This window comes from Homalodisca vitripennis, chromosome 1 (genome assembly GCF_021130785.1).
Source record: "Homalodisca vitripennis isolate AUS2020 chromosome 1, UT_GWSS_2.1, whole genome shotgun sequence".
NCBI lineage: Eukaryota > Metazoa > Arthropoda > Insecta > Hemiptera > Cicadellidae > Homalodisca > Homalodisca vitripennis.
The window spans coordinates 238,701,650-238,723,079 of record NC_060207.1 but is presented as its reverse complement, the minus strand read 5'-3'; the positions used below and the strand labels follow the sequence as shown (position 1 = coordinate 238,723,079).

The 21,430-nt window shown below is 33.6% G+C and overlaps 2 protein-coding genes across 2 annotated transcripts in view; one reads left to right on the top strand and one right to left on the bottom strand.

Annotated features, from left to right (window-relative positions):
• LOC124353207 (histone H4 transcription factor-like) overlaps positions 1-14,401 on the bottom strand; it is a 42,649-nt gene extending 28,248 nt beyond the window's left edge. Inside the window, exons 1-4 of the mRNA XM_046803102.1 lie at positions 14,192-14,401; positions 9,988-10,089; positions 8,075-8,173; positions 6,527-6,601 (exon numbers count right to left, since the gene is read on the bottom strand). Of these exons, the coding sequence (XP_046659058.1) occupies positions 6,527-6,601; positions 8,075-8,173; positions 9,988-10,084 (271 nt within the window). The 5' untranslated portion in view covers positions 10,085-10,089; positions 14,192-14,401. The remainder of the gene's footprint in view (positions 1-6,526; positions 6,602-8,074; positions 8,174-9,987; positions 10,090-14,191) is intronic.
• A 3,235-nt stretch (positions 14,402-17,636) lies between these two features.
• LOC124353206 (5'-3' exoribonuclease 2 homolog) overlaps positions 17,637-21,430 on the top strand; it is a 70,157-nt gene continuing 66,363 nt past the window's right edge. The window contains exons 1-2 of the mRNA XM_046803101.1: positions 17,637-17,998; positions 18,995-19,122. Coding sequence (XP_046659057.1) covers positions 17,924-17,998; positions 18,995-19,122 — 203 coding nt within the window. The 5' untranslated portion in view covers positions 17,637-17,923. The remainder of the gene's footprint in view (positions 17,999-18,994; positions 19,123-21,430) is intronic.

Sequence of the window (21,430 nt, the reverse complement as noted above, 5' to 3'; positions counted from 1 at the left end):
ACTTTTTAGAACTCCATGCAAGACACTTTGCATGAAACCACCTTTTCACAGGTTCTGGTGCATTGAATGCCTTGGTATTTAACACCAATATCACAGATTCCGCAAGGATATTTTGACATTTTGTTGAGTTTGTTCCGGTTTCTGTGTAGTAAATCTGAGGATTTTTTTGTTTTTTAAAATGTTGTATGCCCAGGGTAAAGAAACACTTTTTTTTATAGCGAAATTTAGCAGACTTCTCTGTGTTGTTATGGACTGTTTTTTATTACAAGGTTTGGCAGCTCCTCTGTGTTATGGTATTTTAGTGTCAGAGGTTTGAAATTTACTGTTTTTATTACGAGGTTTGGCAGGCTCCTCTGTGTTAAAATTTGTTATTTTTTTAAGTCATAAATTGCAATGGGAACTGTTTTTTATATAGAGGTTTGTCAGTCTCCTCTTGTTAAATTTCAATGAGTGTTTGTGTGGGTTGGCTGTATATTAATGATGATATACAACAATGTCAGAATGTATTTAAAAAAATTCTGAGTTTTTCAGTAGTCTGTCAGATGCTAGATCAGTGCCCTACTGAGAGTGTTTACATGAGTGTTTCTGTCAGCATTACCTGAGGTCAGTGTTTGTTGACATTGCAGAAGTGCCAGTTGTTTGCTGAGTTGGGTGATTGATGTTTGTCTTGCTGTCTACGTATGTTGTATGTAGTGTATAATGTACGTATGTTGTACGTAATGTATAATGTATGTATGTTGTACGTAATGTATAATGTACGTATGTTGTACGTAATGTATAATGTACGTACGTTGTACATAATGTATAATGTACATATGTTGTACGTAATGTATAATGTACGTATGTTGTACGTAATGTATAATGTACGTATGTAATGCGTATGTTAAAAAATACGATGATGTGTTACATTAATTATTTATGATTCATAATCAATATGAAGGTTTATGGTTTTCAATAAATTGAAACTGTAGTCCCGTGTTAAAAGCGGAGTCTCATATGTGGGGCTGGAATCTAACTAGAGATCTCTCTTAAGAGTTTTATTTGCCTAAAAACATTGCATGAATCCTGTACAGCATCAGTAACAAGTACAATGTATATGAGTCAAAATTAAACCTCACAAGTTAAATTAATACAAATCTAAATACAACAAAATCTATAATATTATGTTACTAAAGGTCTAAAAATTGCTAGACACGCCCATCAATACTATATTCAGCTTTCTGTAATAATACTTTTCTATTGGATACTACCTATAGACAATAGACAATAAACAATAGACAAATATCTTTATTTGTAATTTCATTAAGAAATACAATGGCGTCACAGTAGTAAAAAAAGAATTTCTTGCTTTACAAACTTTCATATTTTGTTCAGGTAGTGTTGCGTCCCAGTTGATCTAAAAATTCCTTGATTGAGTACACTGGTCGTTCCACTAGAAAGTCCCAGAGTGTTTTCTTTAGTTTGTTCACTGGCGTAGTCTTCAGGTAAAATGGAAGGGAGTTGATAATTTTGTTACCAATATATGAGGGTTTCTTGCTGTATTGGGTTGTGTGATGGGCAGGAAGACTGTAGTCGTTTGCTCTTCTAGTATAATAGGAGTGAAAATCCCCATTCCTAGGAAGGTCTAGTTCCTTTGCATACATGACTACAGCATGGATGTAGAGTGCTGGAGCAGTTAGAAGCTTTAGGGATTTAAAAGCTTCCCTGCAGCTATCATTGTAGTTTAGTCCTGCAAGTGCCCTGACAGCCTTTTTCTGGAGAACTAGGATTTTGTTAAGATTTCCTTCAGATGTTCCTCCCCATGAGATCAATCCATACCTTATATGTGACTCAATCACAGCATAATATGTTTTTTTAGCTGTTTCTAGACCTCCTATCCACATCATTCTCTTCACCACATAAATTCCAGACGAAAGCTTTTTAGACAAGTTGTGTATGTGATCGTTCCAAGAAAGTTCCGCATCAATTGTTAGACCTAGAAGTTTATAGTTTTTTTCCACTGTAAATTTCTGGAATTTCTGGGAGTTGCTCCTGTTTTCTGCTAAAATTTATCTGTGTTGTTTTTAAGGGGTTGATGGCCAAATCATTTTGAAGACAGTATTGAAGTGCTTTATCTGTTGATGATAGGATATCTGAGTGTAATCCTTGTGGAGTATTATGTGTAAACAGAAGAGTTGTATCATCTGCATACATTATAGGTTTCACATTTTCCTTACTGATGAAGCTGGAAAAGTCATTTGTAAAGAGAATGAATAAGAAGGGTCCCAGCACTGAGCCTTGGGGCACTCCTCTGGTGACTGGGAGCTGTTTGGATCGATATGTACATCTTTTTCCATTTATGTTTTGTTGAATTTCAACTAATTGACTGCGGCCCTTCAAGTAACTGACCACCCACTCCCTAGCCACTCCCTCTACTCCCAGCGTTGACAGTTTTTTCAGAATAAGGTCATGACCTAGGCAGTCAAAAGCTTTGCTATAATCTAGCAGTACTGCTGAAACGTACCTGCGAGCCTCCAGATGGTCAATAGTGTGCTCAATTAAGGTGGATAGAGCTGTGTTCGTAGACCTGCCTTTGAGAAATCCATGCTGGTTTTTCGCAATTAGATCATATCTTTCCAGGTGGGCCATCATTCTTGAAAGTGTGATCTTCTCTTTTATTTTTGAAAAGGTTGAGATTAATGAAATAGGTCGGTAGTTTTCCTGTTTAGTGTATGAGCCTTTTTTGTGTTTTGGGTATATTTTAGCTATCTTTAGAGCAGAAGGAAACTGACCTACATTGAAAGATTTGTTTATTATACTGACAAGAGGAGCTGCTAGTTGTTTGGCACAGTGCTTTACAGCTTTTGATGGAATCTCATCCACTCAACTTGAGAACTTGGATTTTAATGAGGCTATTGTTTTTAAAACTTCTTCAGTTGTTGTAGGTATTAGAATTAATGGCTGGATATTGCTAGGTGGTAGGATCATTGGATGTGTTATTGTTTTAGTTTTAAATTGGTTTCTATTTCTTTCTAAAGTTGCATCTGCTATTTCAACAAAGTATTTGTTCAATTGTTCAATGATGTCCGCAGGGCTCTGAACTACGAGGTTTCCGTCTATCTCTAGTTGCAGATTTGGTTCCTCCCTCTGTTTACATTGTTTTTCTGTGTTAATTACTTCCCAGATAGCCTTAGACTTATTATCAGCACTTGTAATGTACTCTGCTACAGTGTTTCGCTTTAGATTTCTTAGCTTCAGATCATAGTTTTTCTTTCTGTCTACCATTGATTTTTTGTCGTTTTCACTTCCAGTGATCTGGTATCTGTGTAGAGCGGCGAGAAAATCTTGTTTTAGTGTTTTGGCTTCTTCATCATATTAAATGGTTTTCTGTCCTTTCCGCTTTGCTCTTACCTTTTTACAGGGGCATGTATGATCCAGTTTTAGTCTTACAGTTGTAAGAAAGGCACTGTATGCTTCTTCAGCATCGGGAGCACTATGAACTCTGTCCCAGTTTTCATTGGAGAGTTCATCTTTTAGGCTGTCTAGGTTTTTTCTGGAAAAATTCTTTTTTGTGTAGTTTCTTTTATAAAAGGTACATCTTTTTCTATTGTGACAGTGCATGTTTGGCCTGTGTGATCTGCTATTCCAGCTTCAACTACTGTAAATTCAATGAAATCCTCCTGTATATTGGTACAAATACAGTCTATAGATGTTTGTGAGTAGTTGGTGATTCTTGTCGCTGGAAGTGGTAGTCGTCTTGCTCCAAAGGTCTGCAGTTCATTTTCGAGGTATATGTTGTCTGCATTTTCAGTCAGCCTATCTACATTAATGTCACCCATTAACCCTCCGGCTGGCGCGCATTTGAGCCTTGACTGGCACCCTGTTTTGAAGCTTCGTGCAGAGTTTTTAATTTTTTATCCTGTACAATTAATTATTGGAGAAAACTCAAAATTGTTATACATCAAATTACTCTGCAGAATATGTTGTACAATATAAACATAATTATAATTTGACTTATCTGAATAATGGTGGATGTTAGATGGTCAGAACTCAAAACTTTTTTTTCAAAAAACACTTTTTTATATTAGGCCATTAAAAAAAAACTCAAAATTAATTTTATTTAAAAATCTAAAATATGCATAATGTTCACTTACTTATGCACAAAAAGAAAATACATAGTTATAAACACTTTTATTTACAAATAAAATTACAATTGAAAAAAACAAGACGATATACAAGTACTAACAGTTGCCGAGTCGCGTCACGCGGAAGTAGTCGGGAGCATTTAGCGGTCAGTAAAAGAACAAATATTCATATATATATATATAAGTGAATACATTATTAGAAGGTTTTGGATCTTGTGATTAAAGTGATATAACTTTTATGCGATTCAAGCGGTAATTATCGGAACTATGACGTAATTAGTAGACGATGTTTAATGAGTCGTATATTACGACTCTGCCAGTTCACGGCGGGAAAAAATGAGTCGTAATTTACGACGTTGCCAGCCGGAGGGTTAAAAAACAAGGACTTTGCCTTCTGCTTGAAAAGAGGCAAGTATTTCAAATAAAACATCAACAGCCAGTCTGGCCTGTCCTCCTGGAGAGCGGTAAATACCCAGTAAGTAAAGTGTTTTATTTTTTATTTTTATTTTTACTAATGCCGTTTCCATGATCAACTCTATGCTTTGGTTTGAGATATTTACTTCTTCTACCTCTGTATTAGCAAATTCTTGGATGTATATTGCAACTCCCCCCGATCTGTGTTCTTTTCGACTGAAGTGTGTTATTAGATTATACCCACTGATTTTAGTAAGTAATAACTCCTCTGTGCTCAGTCCATGCTCAGTAAGTACCAGAAAAGTAGGTTCGAGGTCACTCATTAAGTGATTTATTCTTTCTATCTTTTTTCTTAAGCCTTGAACATTCTGGTGGAAGATGGTGATGGGAGTTGTTCTGGTTTTTGAAGTAGTGGCCTGGGACCTAGCTACCTTTAAATAATTAGGAAAATTTATTATGAACTTTAATATTTGAATTAACTTGATTTTTAAAGAAAAATAGTATGTGGTAAGAGTATTGAAAATACTCCTTCTTTCTGGTATTATGTAAGTGTGATGATGCAAATTATTATTTTACACATTTAATGTTTTGATCTGGTCAGCGGTGATTCTAAATTCGATTGGGCAATTAAAATTAGAATCAGTAACAAAACATTGTCTCTGACTACAAATAATTAATAATTACATTAAATTTACTGATTAATGAATTAATTAAAATAGTCATAAGTATTAAGTTTAATTTCAAAAATAAAAATTATTTTTAGTATTGCTATCTAACACTTTCTGTCTGTGATTAATAATATTCTTAAGAGGCAGCTGTAATATTAAACTTTAAACACATTTATGAACCTATGATTAATCATGAAATCAATGTTGTTGAATTTTAGTTTTTTTCTACATTTGTATTTTTAAATCAGAAAAAATATACTGTTTTTGTACTTTACTGTTTGAATTTTCAAAAAGTATACACCTTTCAAATATAGTAAACAGAAGAAAAAGTAGTAAATATTTGGATGCGTACCAACCAAATCTTTAAATTTAAATTTCTCTATGATTCTACATCAAAAAGTAAAGACGTAAATTTATATTGAAATTTAACATTATTATGAGATAAAACTCTAAATTACACATTTTCTTAATATGAAAAATAAAATGGTTACTTCTAATAATGCCTTTAGAAGTAACAGATCATGAAAATCCTGTGAATTGCTAATATTACATTCAACTGATCTTTGAAGGGTGAAAAATACCATGCTTGCTCTGTAATAATTATTGAAGTACATTAAAGTTCACTTATATATGGACGATAAAGTAATATTATTGAGTTAAGGTTTATCAATAAATTCTTAAACAAGAGACATTGTTTAATGTTTATTGACAATGCATTCGATGATAAATGTTTTTCAATCTTGTTATTTTGATCATACAAAAAGAGTTTGGTTTAATCACATACTATTCTAAAATAATTAAATGTTATTTACTCTATGTAATACCTAATACTTTAAGACAATTTATTCAATGATCAATTGATAGTTATTGGCGGTTTAATAAATAAGCGTACTGTTGGATAGATATATAGTTTTATGTTTTAGTACATTTCAAGTATGTTAACTATATTATTTTAACAATTATTTTTACGATTTTAACAATTTTAAAAGAAGTTTATTGCTGTCAATCCTTTAATAGTTTGTATACACTATCTTACCTATGGTCAACAAATTTCTTAACTGTTTTAAAACAACTTTATTATTATTGTAGGTCTAGTAACTAAGGTACAAACCAAAAGTTTACGAATAAACATACCTTTGTTCAACCTTGATAAAATTGAATCATCTGAGTCACTGTCTACACCCTTGTCATTTTAGATAAGTTTATATACACAATCTTATCTTCAATGGTCAACGAATTTCTTAGCTGTCCTGAACAACTTTATTATTATTGTAGGTCTAGTAACTAAGGTACAAACCAAAAGTTCACAAATAAACATACCTTTGTTCAACCTTGATAAAATTGAATCATCCGAGTCACTATCGACACCGTTGTCTTTTTCATCAACATGGTCATCTAAAAATATCATACAAAATTATGACAAATGTTTCATTTACATTGCTTACATTGTAATCATTTATTGACTGATGACTATCATACTTTCAGTATTATGTCACTTCCACATATACCACAAACAACAAAAAACCACTTGTAGTGTATTGGAAGCTGAGAGTAAAGAAACAATTTGGCAGGACTCCATAATTTATAATGAATATAGTAGACATTCACATTCACATCATTCAGTATAAGCTCTCAACAGACAACAGGGTAGAAATGGTAACACACGCTGTGGATAATTAAGAACAATTTCATTCTTTTATTATATCTATTTCGTATGTATGTACAAAAGACAATGTTTTAATGTTCAAAATTGTCTAATATAAAATCTTGACAGTGCAATTCCAGTAAAAGTTAACATATCCCAAAACCAGGAATTGTATACAAAGGCTCACTGGTTAATAATGCATGCAAAGCAAATCACTGCTTGCTCAAAGATGATTTTCCATGCCCGTGTTTCATATGGAACAGGTATATATGGAGAATATACAAACTAAAATTTAAACAAACCTCATATTTATTTTTTATATTTATACAAAAAAATGTCTTATGCTGGAATAAAATTTCTAAAATCAGTTCAAAAAATAATAGCACGAATTGAAGATATCAAGAAATTTAAACTGAAATTAAAAGAGTATTTAATTAAAAATGTGTTTTATCCATTTCAAGAATTTTACACAATGACAATATTATAAAACCTACATTACTTTAATATTATTAAAATTAATTTAGTTATAGTTAATAATATAAACAAAATATTTTGTCTTTGACTTTGTGTGAATATATGTAGAGTACCTGACTGATTAAAATTTAGTACATAGACTATTCATATTAGTGTAAGTAAAATTTGAAATACATGTACAAATTAACTAACTGTAAGAATCCTGATCTGTATAAAAAAAGGTCGTCTATAATGTTCCTGCAAGCCCTTTATCATTTACCGTTTAGTCTGTATATGAACACTACATTGCAGGTTTTAATCTAAAATATTAAAGCATTGTATGAAACAAAGTAATATCACATGTATTTATAAGTTATTGTAAAATATCATCTGATTAATGTTCATAATATACTCTGCTTACTAATTTATTTTGTTTTTTCTTTGCACTTATGTACCCAGAGTCCCTTTTTGACCAACATAAACTGAAATACCCAATAGACCAATATATGATGTTTAACAACACCAATGTAGAAAGAAGTAATGGAAATAGTTTCACTACAAATTTCAACTGTAGCCTTTGAAAACCTACTGGCAATGAGTAACGTTTCTAGATGACTTTGTTCAACAGTTATCGTGTCTACAAACACACAAATATCGGATTCAGTTCATCAGAAACTGGTGGTAGAGGCTTCGCTGTACGCTTAGCTAATAAGTATACTAAAATCATAAACTAAACTACCTCTATCGGTCATATTAAATAACTGTCTCACCTGTCCGGTGGATATCACTGATCTCTAATTCCTTACTTTCATTATCAACAGCACATTGTTCATAGTCTTCTTTAACTTCTAAGGCAGGTGATGTCTTTTCTGAAATCAAAATTAAGTACATACAACATCTGGAGGGTTAAGTTGTAAAAATGTAATACTTGTAACTATGGAAAGGCCCATAGTTTTGGTATGTGTTGAATTTAAATCATAGATACATCCAATGGTACAATGGTACATACCGACCACACCCAGTATGAAGAACACAAAAATATAAATTTATAGAAACAAACATGATAGAAAGAAAAAAACAACTCTTTAATTACAAAATTACAAACTTACAACGATTATCAATGGGGTCAGATTCTGTTATATGCCCCCAACGCTTAAACCGTTTTCAATGAACTTAGAACGTTATAAAACGATGTAGTTGAGTAACAGAACAAACATTCCATCAATCAACAAGCATTTCCAGGTATTGTGATCGGTATTGTTGTCGCTGTTATCTTATCTTTCTCGAGAATCCCGATTACGGCAGGCCGCACGGCATCACATGATTATTTAAGTTTTTACACGGTACATAATTACCTTTCCATTACAATTCAATTTATATTTCTGATCAGCCCCTCTAGAATTTGATATTTTACTGATAGGTACTATCTCGAGGGATGTTTTTCTTTCATTGACATCAGCGCGGGTTTCGGCAGCACCTTCGGCCGGAGGCACTCGCATTTTGGGCGGCGGAGTGTGATCAAGAATAAAAAACAAGTTTTGTGTGTTTTTTTTTCAATAAAGAGTTTAGTTTTTGTTTGGTAATGTTTGTTTTTGTTGAATTTTTATGTTTGGAGAAATGTAGGGGTTAAACACGCAAGTACAACAAAGCGACGCACCAGCTGAACGGGCGGCGAGACTCTGCAATCACGTTATCTACTAGACCGCTCGACTTGGACCTGTATCTGAGGATGGGGAGGGTCTGAGTTTGCGATAAGACAATTCCTGTTGTATATTGACGAAATATTGTTCTACACTAATCTAGTAATCAGTAGAAGCAAAATGTCAAATAACGATTCATGTCTGGGTGTGGTCGGTATATAATCCCAAAGTACCCATCCAATACACAATAATCGTATCAAAAAGTTAAATTTACTTGATGTTTGTAAAAATAATAAATTTGAAAAAGTAATAAGATAGTTTTGTTTTTTTATTATTCGTACTGGGTTACGGTATAAATAGAGTATCTAGGCTAGTCTTTTGACATTGTAATAGATTGCTAAGATTATTGGTATAGTACCACTAATGTGGGTTGAAAAATAATTCAATAACAGTATTATAAATATGATCATATGTTAGTTTGGTTATGTAAACACAATATGTGACAGAAACGGCCAAATACAAAATAATTTAATCGAAAAAATTAAGGGCTCTGTGGTGTAATGGTATCACATTGACCCGGCAAGTGAGAGATCCGGGTTCGAGTCCCGGGGGGAGCAAGTACTTTTTGTGAATTAATGTTTATTGAAATTAAATTCGGCTATTGCCGTTTATACAAATTTAATTAATGTAAATATTATTATTATAAATATTTACGAAGACTTCATGTGGAACCATAGTAAAATAAATATATAATGTAATACTACCACACTTATCCAGAAGTTGCAATTTAGTAACAGTTCTAGAATCAAATTACTTCAAGCCGACTTAGTTTTGTAGCATGTAGTTTGAGGCTATTATAACAGAATGTTTAGCAAAGTATAACACCAATACAGCTTAAAAATGGTGTGGATAAGAACGGATATTGATTGGTATTTAAACTCTTTTCCCGTACTCGACACGATAACACTTCAGAACTCAACTCATATTGGAGAAGGGTGGGAGAGCATATTTGCGCAGATACAGGTGCTTAAATAAACACTTACCAGAGTTTGAGCTGTAACTAGACAACTTTGTGTCTTCATCTCCGCTTAGGTCTGGTGAACAGTTGCCAAGAACAAGTTTTTGACTCTTGCTCAACATCTTTCCTGAAAGAAATATTTAAATACAGTATATGTTTACCTTCTTGTATTAGTTTTAAATATTTGTTATTACTGATACATGACAGAGCAGATAGAGTTAGTAACTTTCCTGCAAGTAGGCTAAATTATTTCAACAGACATTTTGGAGTTGAAAATTTTAAATTCTCTTATGAATTGCGTTTCTGTAGTTTTCAAATTACTACTAACTACAACAAGTTAAATTGCATTTTTTACCACATAACATAGCACAAGCTTAAATAAGTCATAAGGGTACTTTGGGATTATACCGACCACACTAGTATGAAGAACACAAAAATAGAAATTTATAGAAACAAACATGATAGAACGAAAAAACAACTCTTCAATTACAAAATTACAAACTTACAAGCATTTCCAGGTATTGTGATCGGTATTATTGTCGCTGTTATCTTATCTTTCTCGAGAATCCTGATTACGGCAGGCCGCGCGGCACCACGTGATTTGCACGGTACATAATTGCCTTTCCATTACAATTCAATTTATATTTCTGATTAGCCCCTCTAGAATTTGATATTTTACTGATAGGTACTATCTCGAGGGATTGTTTTTCTTTCGTCGACATCAGCGCGGGGCAGCACCTTCGGTGCTGTCGAAGCCCGCGCTGATGGCCGGAGGCACTCGCATTTTGGGTGGCGGAATGTGATCAAGAATAAAAACAAGTTTTGAGTGTTTTTTTAATAAAGAGTTTAGTTTGGTAAATGTTTGTTTTTGTTAAATTTTTGTGTTTGGAGAAATGTAGAGGTAAAACACGAAAGTACAACAAAGCGATGCACCAGCTGAACGGGCGGCGAGGCTCTGCAATCACGTTATCTACTAGACGCTCGACTTTGACCTCTGTCTGAGGATGGGGAGGGGTTTGCGATAAGACAATTCCTGTTTTATACTGACGAAATATTGTTCTACGCTAATCTAGTAATCAGTAGAAACGAAATGTGAAATAACGATTCATGTCTGGGTGTGGTCGGTATAATCCCAAAGTACCGTCATAAGTCATGTATTAGTATGTTTAACACTAATACAAATTATACTAAAAATAAGTGCCTTGTCATAGTATAAACTTACAAATAATTTGTAAGTTTATACTATGACTTACTATGTAGGTTTAAACAATTTTTGTTTTACCTAGGGGGATTTTTCGCACAAGAGTGTGGGACTCGCCCCGTTCAACACAAGGAATACCCACTAATCCGCAGGGATCCTTGCCGGGAACATTTATCAGGATTACTTCATGCCTGGACGCGTGTCTTGGACCCTAACAGAACTGTGCTACCCATCCGTGAGCTTAATGGTCAGTCAGACAAACCTCTTCTCGTTTCAAGAGAACGACAACGTGGACGAACACAGAAGCGGCATTCGACGTGTCCTCGCTTCGCAGAATTATCCCCACTACAGTTTCTGCAGACACATCACCGATAGTGAAAACAAGCGTTTTCTTGTGCTCTGTGAAATGCCCGCATCAAAGAACGCATGATGAGCGTCATCATTGTTCTCCGGGTAGTACGGACTCGACCTAAACTCCATCCGGTGAAGGTACTTCCTAAAGGACTGACGCAGGTAGAAGTTATTACTCCATGGGCGCAATTCATTCAGCCATACAGGTTTCAGATGATGTGAAAGGTCCAACGACCATCGATACCCTCATCTCACCTATGCTGCCAAACTTGAATGTTTCTCTCCTCGCTATACATGACATTTCTTTTCGCCCCTGCTCGGAGACAAGGTGAAAGAACGTCTGTCTCTCAATGGCGAACAGGTTGAGGAAAATGACTTCGGCCACAACTATGACTGCCGCACCCGACACCAGGTGGTATGCACAGGCGACCTTATACCTATTGGTCCTCATGACACCTGCCTACACTTCTGCTCCATACAGAAGTGTGGCGTTTTCAGTATATTGCTTGTTCGAGGGCTGCCTACATTACCATCAACATGCTGAGTGACGCTATAACCCTTGCTGCCTCATCACACCATCTGGATGCGTTCTCAGTACTGCAAGCATTAATCGAGCATCACACCCAGATACCTCGCTGCAGTCCTTGTCTGAACCTCGACGGCACCCACAGTCATGGGAATCACAGTGGGTATTCTCCGTCTGGTGAGCATGACGATCTTGGCCCTGACGACTGCCAGCTCGAATCCGTGGCTTCTCATCCAAGAGGTGACCCGAATCTTCAATTAAATATTCACTAGCTAAATAATGTTAATTTCACTTAACATCATCAACGTAAGCAACTAGGATTTATAATTTCGTGTAGCCCGTAATAAAATCCTTGAAATTTGGGGAGGACTAAGTGAGAGTTCTGTTATTGGGAATCAGCAGTCTTCTTAAATCTTCCCATCGACCTTACACAATTTCATTGGTCACAACGTCGACGTCGTTTGTCATCATGCACATTAGTTTGGCCATTTTAATCCTAATGCACCCCTGACACATTCTACCTTCAGTAATCATATCGTTCCCATAAACTACGGGTTGCACAATGCGATTTGTCTATTTGTCTAGAAAATGCAGTCGCTCTCTTGATACTATGTCTCTCGCCCTGAATTATTCTTTAAGTGCAAGAGTCATCTTGCGAGACTTTCCATAAATAATATAATTTGTATTTATCAAGCTGATCTGTAACTGCGTTAGATGAAATGACCAAAATATGTACTCAATATCTATGAAATTAAAATATAGGATATCTAAATTTTAAATTTAGGCCGGAGTTGCCTATCATAATTACAATGTCATGAAGTCCAATTGAACAAAAATATGTATTGTTTTTAGGAGTGGAAATCACAAATAAAAATGCGTTTTACTACTGGAAATGGAAATGTCATTTTTAGGCTTTTATTTGTGTATTGTGCTTCTTGTTGAAAAAAATAGGTTTTCAGCCTATTGCAGCACCATCAACTACCACGTTTAATAGTGCCTTTTGGAAAAACATGGTGTCTAGTATTCAACTAGCCTACTGTGTGTTAGCCTAACTCTAAACTGTCATTTAGTTTGGTAAATGATGTGTGTTCCTGTATGGATTTCATAAGTTACTTAGAATACTATGAAATTTATTCATTTATGTTTAAATTAATCATCTTGTTTTTCAGATTGTTGTGTGATTCAGTCTTAAGACTAATATTTAAAACAGGAAATTTATATTTCAATGCAATCCTATGTTATCAGGTTTCTAAGCAGATTATAAGTAGGCTTGTGGTGATTACGATTAGATTGTGGTGGTAGCCACTTAATATACTGCAGCCCTTGGGTAGGGTACGATAAGCGGACCCGGTTTTTATATCGAAATTGGCAAATGATATTACTTAATCATAACCATTGATATAATCAATCGATACTGATTAATTATTTTGAACTATTAACTTAAATAATCTATATCAACAGCTGTAAACACTCTAAACTAATACGGTACACGTAGGATAATATTTCAATTTTACTTAAGTAATTCTGATTATTAAAAATGGAAGTCAATTTTAGAAAACTATACGACTTTGCTTTTTTGTGGCTTCACCATGTTGGACTCGTACAGAAAAACCCATTATGTAAAATTTGTGGGAAAGAAACAACTGTAACTGTGAGAGGAGTAAATACGGTCGTTTTCAGTTTTCCTAATTTTGGTTATAATTATTTGTTTGATCACTGTGAATATATTAAATTCATATTTTGATTTAAAACACATGATTGTTATTGAGGACTATTATAGGTACTTTTATATCGATTGATAGTCGTCTAAGATTTGAGATGCGAATATTAGGTATCGATGACTATATTATTCAATATAAAAAAACCGGGTCCGCTTATCGTACCCTACCCCAGCCCTTACTTGTTTTGTTCAGAACAAATGCAAATGTTAATAAAATCAAAACTCCTACTTTAAAACTATGGCCAATAATTCCATAGCCTATTTATCAAAAAGAACACATAGTAAAGACCATGATTAAAATCAAAATATACAATTAATTTTAGTTAGAATTTTTATCACAGTTGGCTGGACTAATAAATTAACATACAATTAACATGAAATACACATTATACAACTATAGTGACTGATGACTGGACGAAACCGAAACCTACCTTTCAAACGATCAGCATAAAATTAGAATGCAATTTTCCAAACGTCCAACTCTTTTAAATTGAAATCATCATAATATCAATCACTTATATTTGCTAAATAAATACTTAATTACAAGTAACGTAAGAACTCTTAAATAAATAATATTATACACTACAACCTAATCACAACCACTTCCACACTCCACAGTATCAAACTGTTTGGAGTTTGGAGGTTGTTTACTAAACTGAACTGAACTGTAACTGTTAGACATCAACGTCCAACGGTCTACTACTAACACCAAGCGGATTTTAACAACCGCGCTTTTTCAAAAAAAGTTTGTTACTGCGACAGGTATGATTCTAATTTACAATGTTATCCTTGTCTTCAATGTCAAAACAAAATATATTCCATAGTATTCAAATTATGCAGTATTAATGAAAATATATGCAGAAATAGTTTTTAATTGTGTTTTTGGGAAGACAACATTTAGGATGAACTTAACAGACATGACATCGAGTTTAAAACAAAATAGTTTGAAAAATTAAAGAATTTCAGACATTTTCCATCGTTATACGTTAAAAAATGTATAACACTGCGTTTCAAGGATTAAGATCTATCCTCTTCTTCATGGGAGAAGACATTAAGTACATGAACAAGTACTTAAAAGATACAACTTTCGAACTAAGCATAATTTATCTTAAATACAGTAGGAGTAACGTTGTCTTCCTGGTTCAAATATATCTCAGTTTTCTGCTGTCGTGCCAGTGGGATAGATGGTTTCGTCATACTCTCAAAATCCGACTTGATATAGATGTAATTATTATTATTTTTTTTTTACTTTTCTTATGAAAACATGTGTCAACAGGATGCATTGAGTTTTAATATGAGAATTTTATTCTAATCTTTGCTGTTTACAAACCTTCTGGCCATGGATCTAGCGATTTTCTTCTCATTATTTAATGTCTAAACTCCATCTAATTTATAAATCCTATTAAGGTTGTTCTTCGAGATTTCAAAATAATCATTTATTTGAAATGCTTTGAAGTGCGTGCTATAGGTCTAAAAAGTGCGAATTTTGTTCAAACTCAGTAGGGACACACCAGAGTGCCTCACACAGAGTTATTCAATATAATAAGTAATGAATGACATTTGTTGAATAACCGGGTGCTCGGTGGGAAAATCGTGTCGGCGTGGTCGCGTGGCGACGACCACTTTAGATACCACGGGGCGGCGAGCCGGTTGGCAATGAGTTGTTCCAGATGGTCTTCTGTTTTCTGACTACCGCGGAGTATTGTATGACGTTTATGATACTGCAGCCGAAATTGTGTATCCGAGTATTAGCAGTGACAGCCAGCTGACCTACTCCAGTTCTACTAACGCCACCAACACCAGTATAAGCACTCACTAGGTGCGGGAGAAGTCCAACCAGGTCACGACCGTGACAGTAGATGTTGGAAAGCAGGGTAAGCGAGATCCATGTCGATTCATGCTGAAATCTGAAGGGATGATTTAGTTTCTCCTTGAAAATTTCTTGGCTTGAAGCGGCACTTCATTCGTCATTTGATTGGTGTTAAGATTTGCTAAAAACCATCTGGATGTCCCCATAGAAGAACCAAATCTTCAATATTTTGCTTTGCGACGTGATGTGGTGAACATACATGGAGGGTTATAAATCTCAACTATGCCGAATCTTAAGATTTAACCGTCTCATGCTCACAGTAGATTAATGTGCTTGATTTATTTCATTATTTTTATATACGACACGTTTTCTTTCATCTTTAGGTTATTTTGCACTTTATTGGCATATTTAACCCCTAAAATCCACTTTTTATTAATTTACTAGTACTTTTGTAATACCGTAGACCACTATTTTTGGATGAGTTTTTCTTATCGGGAACATAAAAAATTAAATTATTAGAAAGAACAGACTTTATTTCACTTATTAAGAAAACTACATGTCATTATGACGATCTGTTCTTGTTTCAACCTCACAAAAGGAAGCAATATCTGCAAGAAGAAGCCACTCTGTGTTTATCTTTTACTTGTTACTGCGCGACATTTAAGTAGGTTTAGATTAGGTTATCATAAATATGTTACCAGTAGTACAAAAGTTAAACACAGTTTAATTTTAAAGATTAAGTTTAAAATTTGCTACCTTTACCTGCGCTCACGTGATCTGAGGTTGTTTTTCCTTCGCCTGAAAATCCTTCGGCGTCACCCCGCACTTCTGGCGAAGGAAAGAAGAGAACATCCCTCGAGATAGTACCTAAATTCAAGCTCAGATCACTCGAGCACTCGTTAACTTTGTATGCTTATAATACGGATGTACCTTTGTATTTACTTACTTACACAGTAATAGCAACTGGTAGATAGGGACAGAGTTGCCTCCTTCTTGCCCACATTGTTTCTTATTGGGCTGTAAACAAGCACCGATCGTCACAATGACATGTAATTTTCCCAGCCAATCAAATAAAATTTGTTATTTCTAATAATGTTGCGTTTTAGGTTTCCGATAAGATAACTCCTCTAAGAAAAGCGGCCTCCGTATAATTCAAAGTTCTAATTCACTGTAGTCTTTTAACACAATTTCTACCACCTCATTCAAAACATTTTATAACAACTTGAATCCTTCAAGGTGTGTGTTGCTATGAAATCTTATACATTTACTTTCGGCATGATTAAATTAACAAAAATTTGTTCTTTAACGTTTTAATCCAAATTACAATATTTAGATATTCATTGCAGTGTTGTGTATGGACTTGGTTATACTTTTTCTATGCCTCCATTAATGTGAGGTTTATAAATATAAGCTTTATTAGTACAATATAGTATTATAAAAAATATAATAGATAATTATTAGAATGGGTTACTATATAAAAGTAACATGGTTGGACTCCAAACCCATACATGAACAATAGAAACCTGACTGGTACGTTGTTTTACTTTTATTTTAAATGCTAATTATTTGCCTAACATACAAGTATTTATTCTTTTATTTCTTCCAACGGTCAAAGCCATTTTACATTGATCAAAATCAACAGATTAGATAACACAAAACATAGCGTAACGACAATAATAACAAGAACCACCACAGATTGTGAATAAAATATATACACAATGGAATAATTTAACAAAACAATTACAAAATAAACCTGTAGATGATTGGAAAATGATGCTGTGATGTAGTTGTGAAAAACTGGGAGATTTGTAGAGGTCCGACCGGCCCGGCATAAACCAAGGTGCTCTTCCACAATAACATTTTTCATGGCAAAGTGGCGTGTTTCATGGCAAAACACTACTACAATACTAAAATTTTAGAAAAAACTAGAGTTAAAAATCAAATTTCTGATGGTTACCATCTAAGGACTAGTCATAGAGTAATAAACCTAAAACGTTATTGCCGGCCCTAGTGTCTGTCCTTAGGGCTGTCTTTGGCGATACATCTTCTTTTCACGTCGACGTTGTTCATGTCGTCGGCCTGTTGGTTGTATTGTTTTCAATCCAGTTCCTGTTGGTTGGTTTGTTTGGGATTGGGTTGAATAGAGTGAAGTGAAATTGTGGAAATCGGATTGTTGTGTTAAATACTATAAGAAACTGATGTGTCTTAGCGTTAAGAATTTCGGGACGAATTAAGTAAGATAGACAATCAACATTTAAAATGATGCCGGAACAGAAGTGATCAACTTATTTTCAATTTGATTCAATCGTAGGCTTATAGGCTATTTCATTGCCGATTTTTAACCGGTTCAACAATGGGTGTTCCAGCCTTTTTCAGGTGGCTAAGCAGAAAATACCCATCAGTTATAGTCAACTGCATTGAGGAGAAGGTAATGAGTGACTTGATATAAATTTAATATCTGAAATATCATATTTGACACTAAGTAGATTTTGTGTATGATCAGAATAAATGAGGTTAGGCTAGGCTAGTTTCTGCATTACATGCTGGGATATACATAAGGAGAGAGTTAAGCCTATGTAGGTTAGGGAAGGGGATTCCTCTCCTTCAACATTAGCCTTCTGCAAGCTGGAATAAGATTCTTGCCCACAAGTGGATGTTTCTTTTGATCGCAGTTGTATGTTAAGCCACCAAAAGGCTGCAGTGTAATAAGCGACCACTACCATGATTGAATCAGGGTACTGTATTATCAATTAGAAGTACCAAAACTATTGAATACAAAAACTTTCAAATTATAGGCCTAGTTATTTACAATTAATTCATGTCTGCTCTTTTAATGCATTGAATAACAATATTGCTCTAAATTAATTGAAACAAATTGAATGATTTTACTTTCATTTGTATGTGTGGCCACAAGTACAATTTCAATGTACATGAAATTTGTCACAAGCTGTTAGACACATTTATCCTTCAAAATAGTAAAAGTAACTAAATGTTGTACTGTTTTGTTTGTGTCATAACATGCCACCTACATTTTTGAAGTAGGGGACCTTTACATTTTTAGACATAAAAACAGCTAAACTATACTGTTGTTTGAAATACCTACAATGGAATTCGGTTTGACATTTTGGTTTCGGTAGTTTAGATAGTCATCAATATTATACAGTTTACCAAAACAATCAATGCTGTTGGCTATTGAATCAAAACAAATCTATAGACATTTAGAGTGCCATAAAAACTAGAAAATCATGGATTTAATTATATTATATTCATAACAATCGAGTATGTTATATTTGCAAATTTTGTTATTTAAATGTTAAATTGAACTACTATATAATAGCTATTTATAACAAAAACTTTATCATTTATAATTATTTGTGAACACATAATGTTATCAAATCATCTTTGTTTTATTTCTATTTTATAGAACACACAACTCGATGGAACTTTCATACCAGTTGACTCTTCTCAACCGAATCCAAATGGAGTGGAATTTGACAATCTATATTTGGACATGAATGGAATAATCCATCCTTGCACTCATCCGGAAGATAAGTAAGTGGACCATTACTTTGTAGCATTATCAAGTTGTAAAGCTATTTACTTTGACAGGAGGATTTTATATATTTTTAATTGGGTATTACCAATTTGTTTGAATTGTTTCTATGGACTCTTGGTCAATGCCCCAATGGTCAAGGACTCATGCCCCAGCTGTGTTATTGTCTGTGGAGCTTTAAACCAGGCAAAGAGTGTATCCAAGAGGAATAATAATAATAATAATAAATTCTTTTATTTATCGTAAAACATGTTACATGCATTGACAAAGTCTAATTCAGCTACAGACTAAGTAGCATTGTCTCTAAATAATATTTAATAAGTATAATACATAAATATTATATATATATATAACAATATAAGACATTAATTGTCTAGTTGATAATTATACTAGTTATATTATGAGTTTATCTTAAAACAATCATTAAAAGTCCATTAAAAGTTTGTTAATAGAAAAAAAAACTCATCAATATTATATAAAGGGTTTTTAATAGCCATTCATAAAGTTTATTTTTATAAATTTTAAGAGAGTATTTTTCTATCAAATGTTTCAATTTGTTATACACCTTCAAGCCAATTATAACATGACTATTCAAAGATTTGCTTAGTCTACAATATTCAATTAAAATGTTATTTTTGTTTCGTGTGTTATAATTATGTGTTTGTGTATGGTTTATTAAGTCCTTATTATTTAAAATGTAAACAGATTTTAAGTCAAACAAATATAAATTAACTATCGTAAGTATTCCTTGGTTAATGAAAAACAGGTTTACAATGATCAAGATATTCAGCTTTACCAACAATTCTAACAGCTTTCTTTTGAAGCACCAGTATTTCCTGAACTCTAGCACTATTTCCCCACAGTATTAATCCGTATCTCAAAATTGACTGAATGTATCCAAAATATGCAGTCCGAACATAATTTTCACTTATGCAGCAAGATAGACGTCTCAATAAAAAAATAATTCTAGATAATTTAGTAGACAGAAAATCAATGTGAGATCCCCATGAAAGATTATTATTATCAATATGAGGTCCCCATGAAAGATTATTATCAATATGAATTCCTAAAATTTTGATTACACTACTTGATTCAAAATTAAAACTATTTTCAGGAATTGATTTTAAAGTAAACAAAATGTTTTGAGTTTTAGTTTCATTCATTAAAAAAACCATTTTCTTTAAACCATATTGATGCCTTGTTTATTGTGGTGTCGGTTAATTTCTTTAGTTCATTCAGGTTATTACTACTATTGAAAAAAGTTGTGTCATCAGCGTAGAGAAGCGTATTAGCATCAACAGCCAATGTTATATCATTTATATATATGATAAAAAGTAAGGGTCCAAGTACAGATCCCTGAGGGACACACCGTACTCTATTTTAACTTCCTGTGACCAACTTCCTTTGATGTATACTTTTTGTGTTCTATTGATGAGGTATGATTTTATAAAATCAAGGGCACTTCCATGAATTCCATAATGCTTTAATTTGGCTAAAAGAGTACTGTGTTCTACACAATCAAAGGCCTTACTCAGGTCACATAAAGTGGCCTGAGCAAAGGCCTTATTTTCAAAAGTTGACAGTATATTTCGTATTAGCTTGTCAATGGCATCAATAGTGGCATCAATAGAATACATGTTACCTCTTTGAATCCAAAAAGAGGATCCAGGTGGTCCTTGTGGATGCATAAATATTATGTCATAGTCTTCAGTCGTTGACTTCTCTAAACCTTCCTATCCATCAGTTTGCCTTGTAAATACATAGCTATTTACTCGTGTTAACTCGATCTTTGATCTTTCCACTAATAAAGTTATACTTTAAATATACATCAGTGTCTGCATTTGTTTTTTAGCTCCTATTTCAAAGACTAAGAGGTAATAACTGAGTTATTTCTATCATTTACTATACAATAGGTTAATATTGATTTTTACAAGAAGTTAATATGCCTAATACAATTACCATATGCAAAATTAATACTTATGGACACAGCTACAGGAATGTAGCTTTGTGGGTGGGACAGGCCAATTTGTCAAACTCACACTAAGTGAGGTGTTTAACTCAGCCAGGTATAAAACAATCTGAAAGGTTAAGTTATACTAGTTTCTTTTTCAAAATATTCTATGGTTTCAGATGTTCAAGCTTTGTGTGGCTGTTATTGTAGGGGATATTATAACCTTAACTTTGTTATTACATGTAAATAACATTGCATTTCATTGATGTATTAAGAGTATTGTTGGATTGTCTCGTTTTACGTTATAGTACTTACACATATAGTTTTAGGCAGAATGTAAGGAATAAAAACTCATT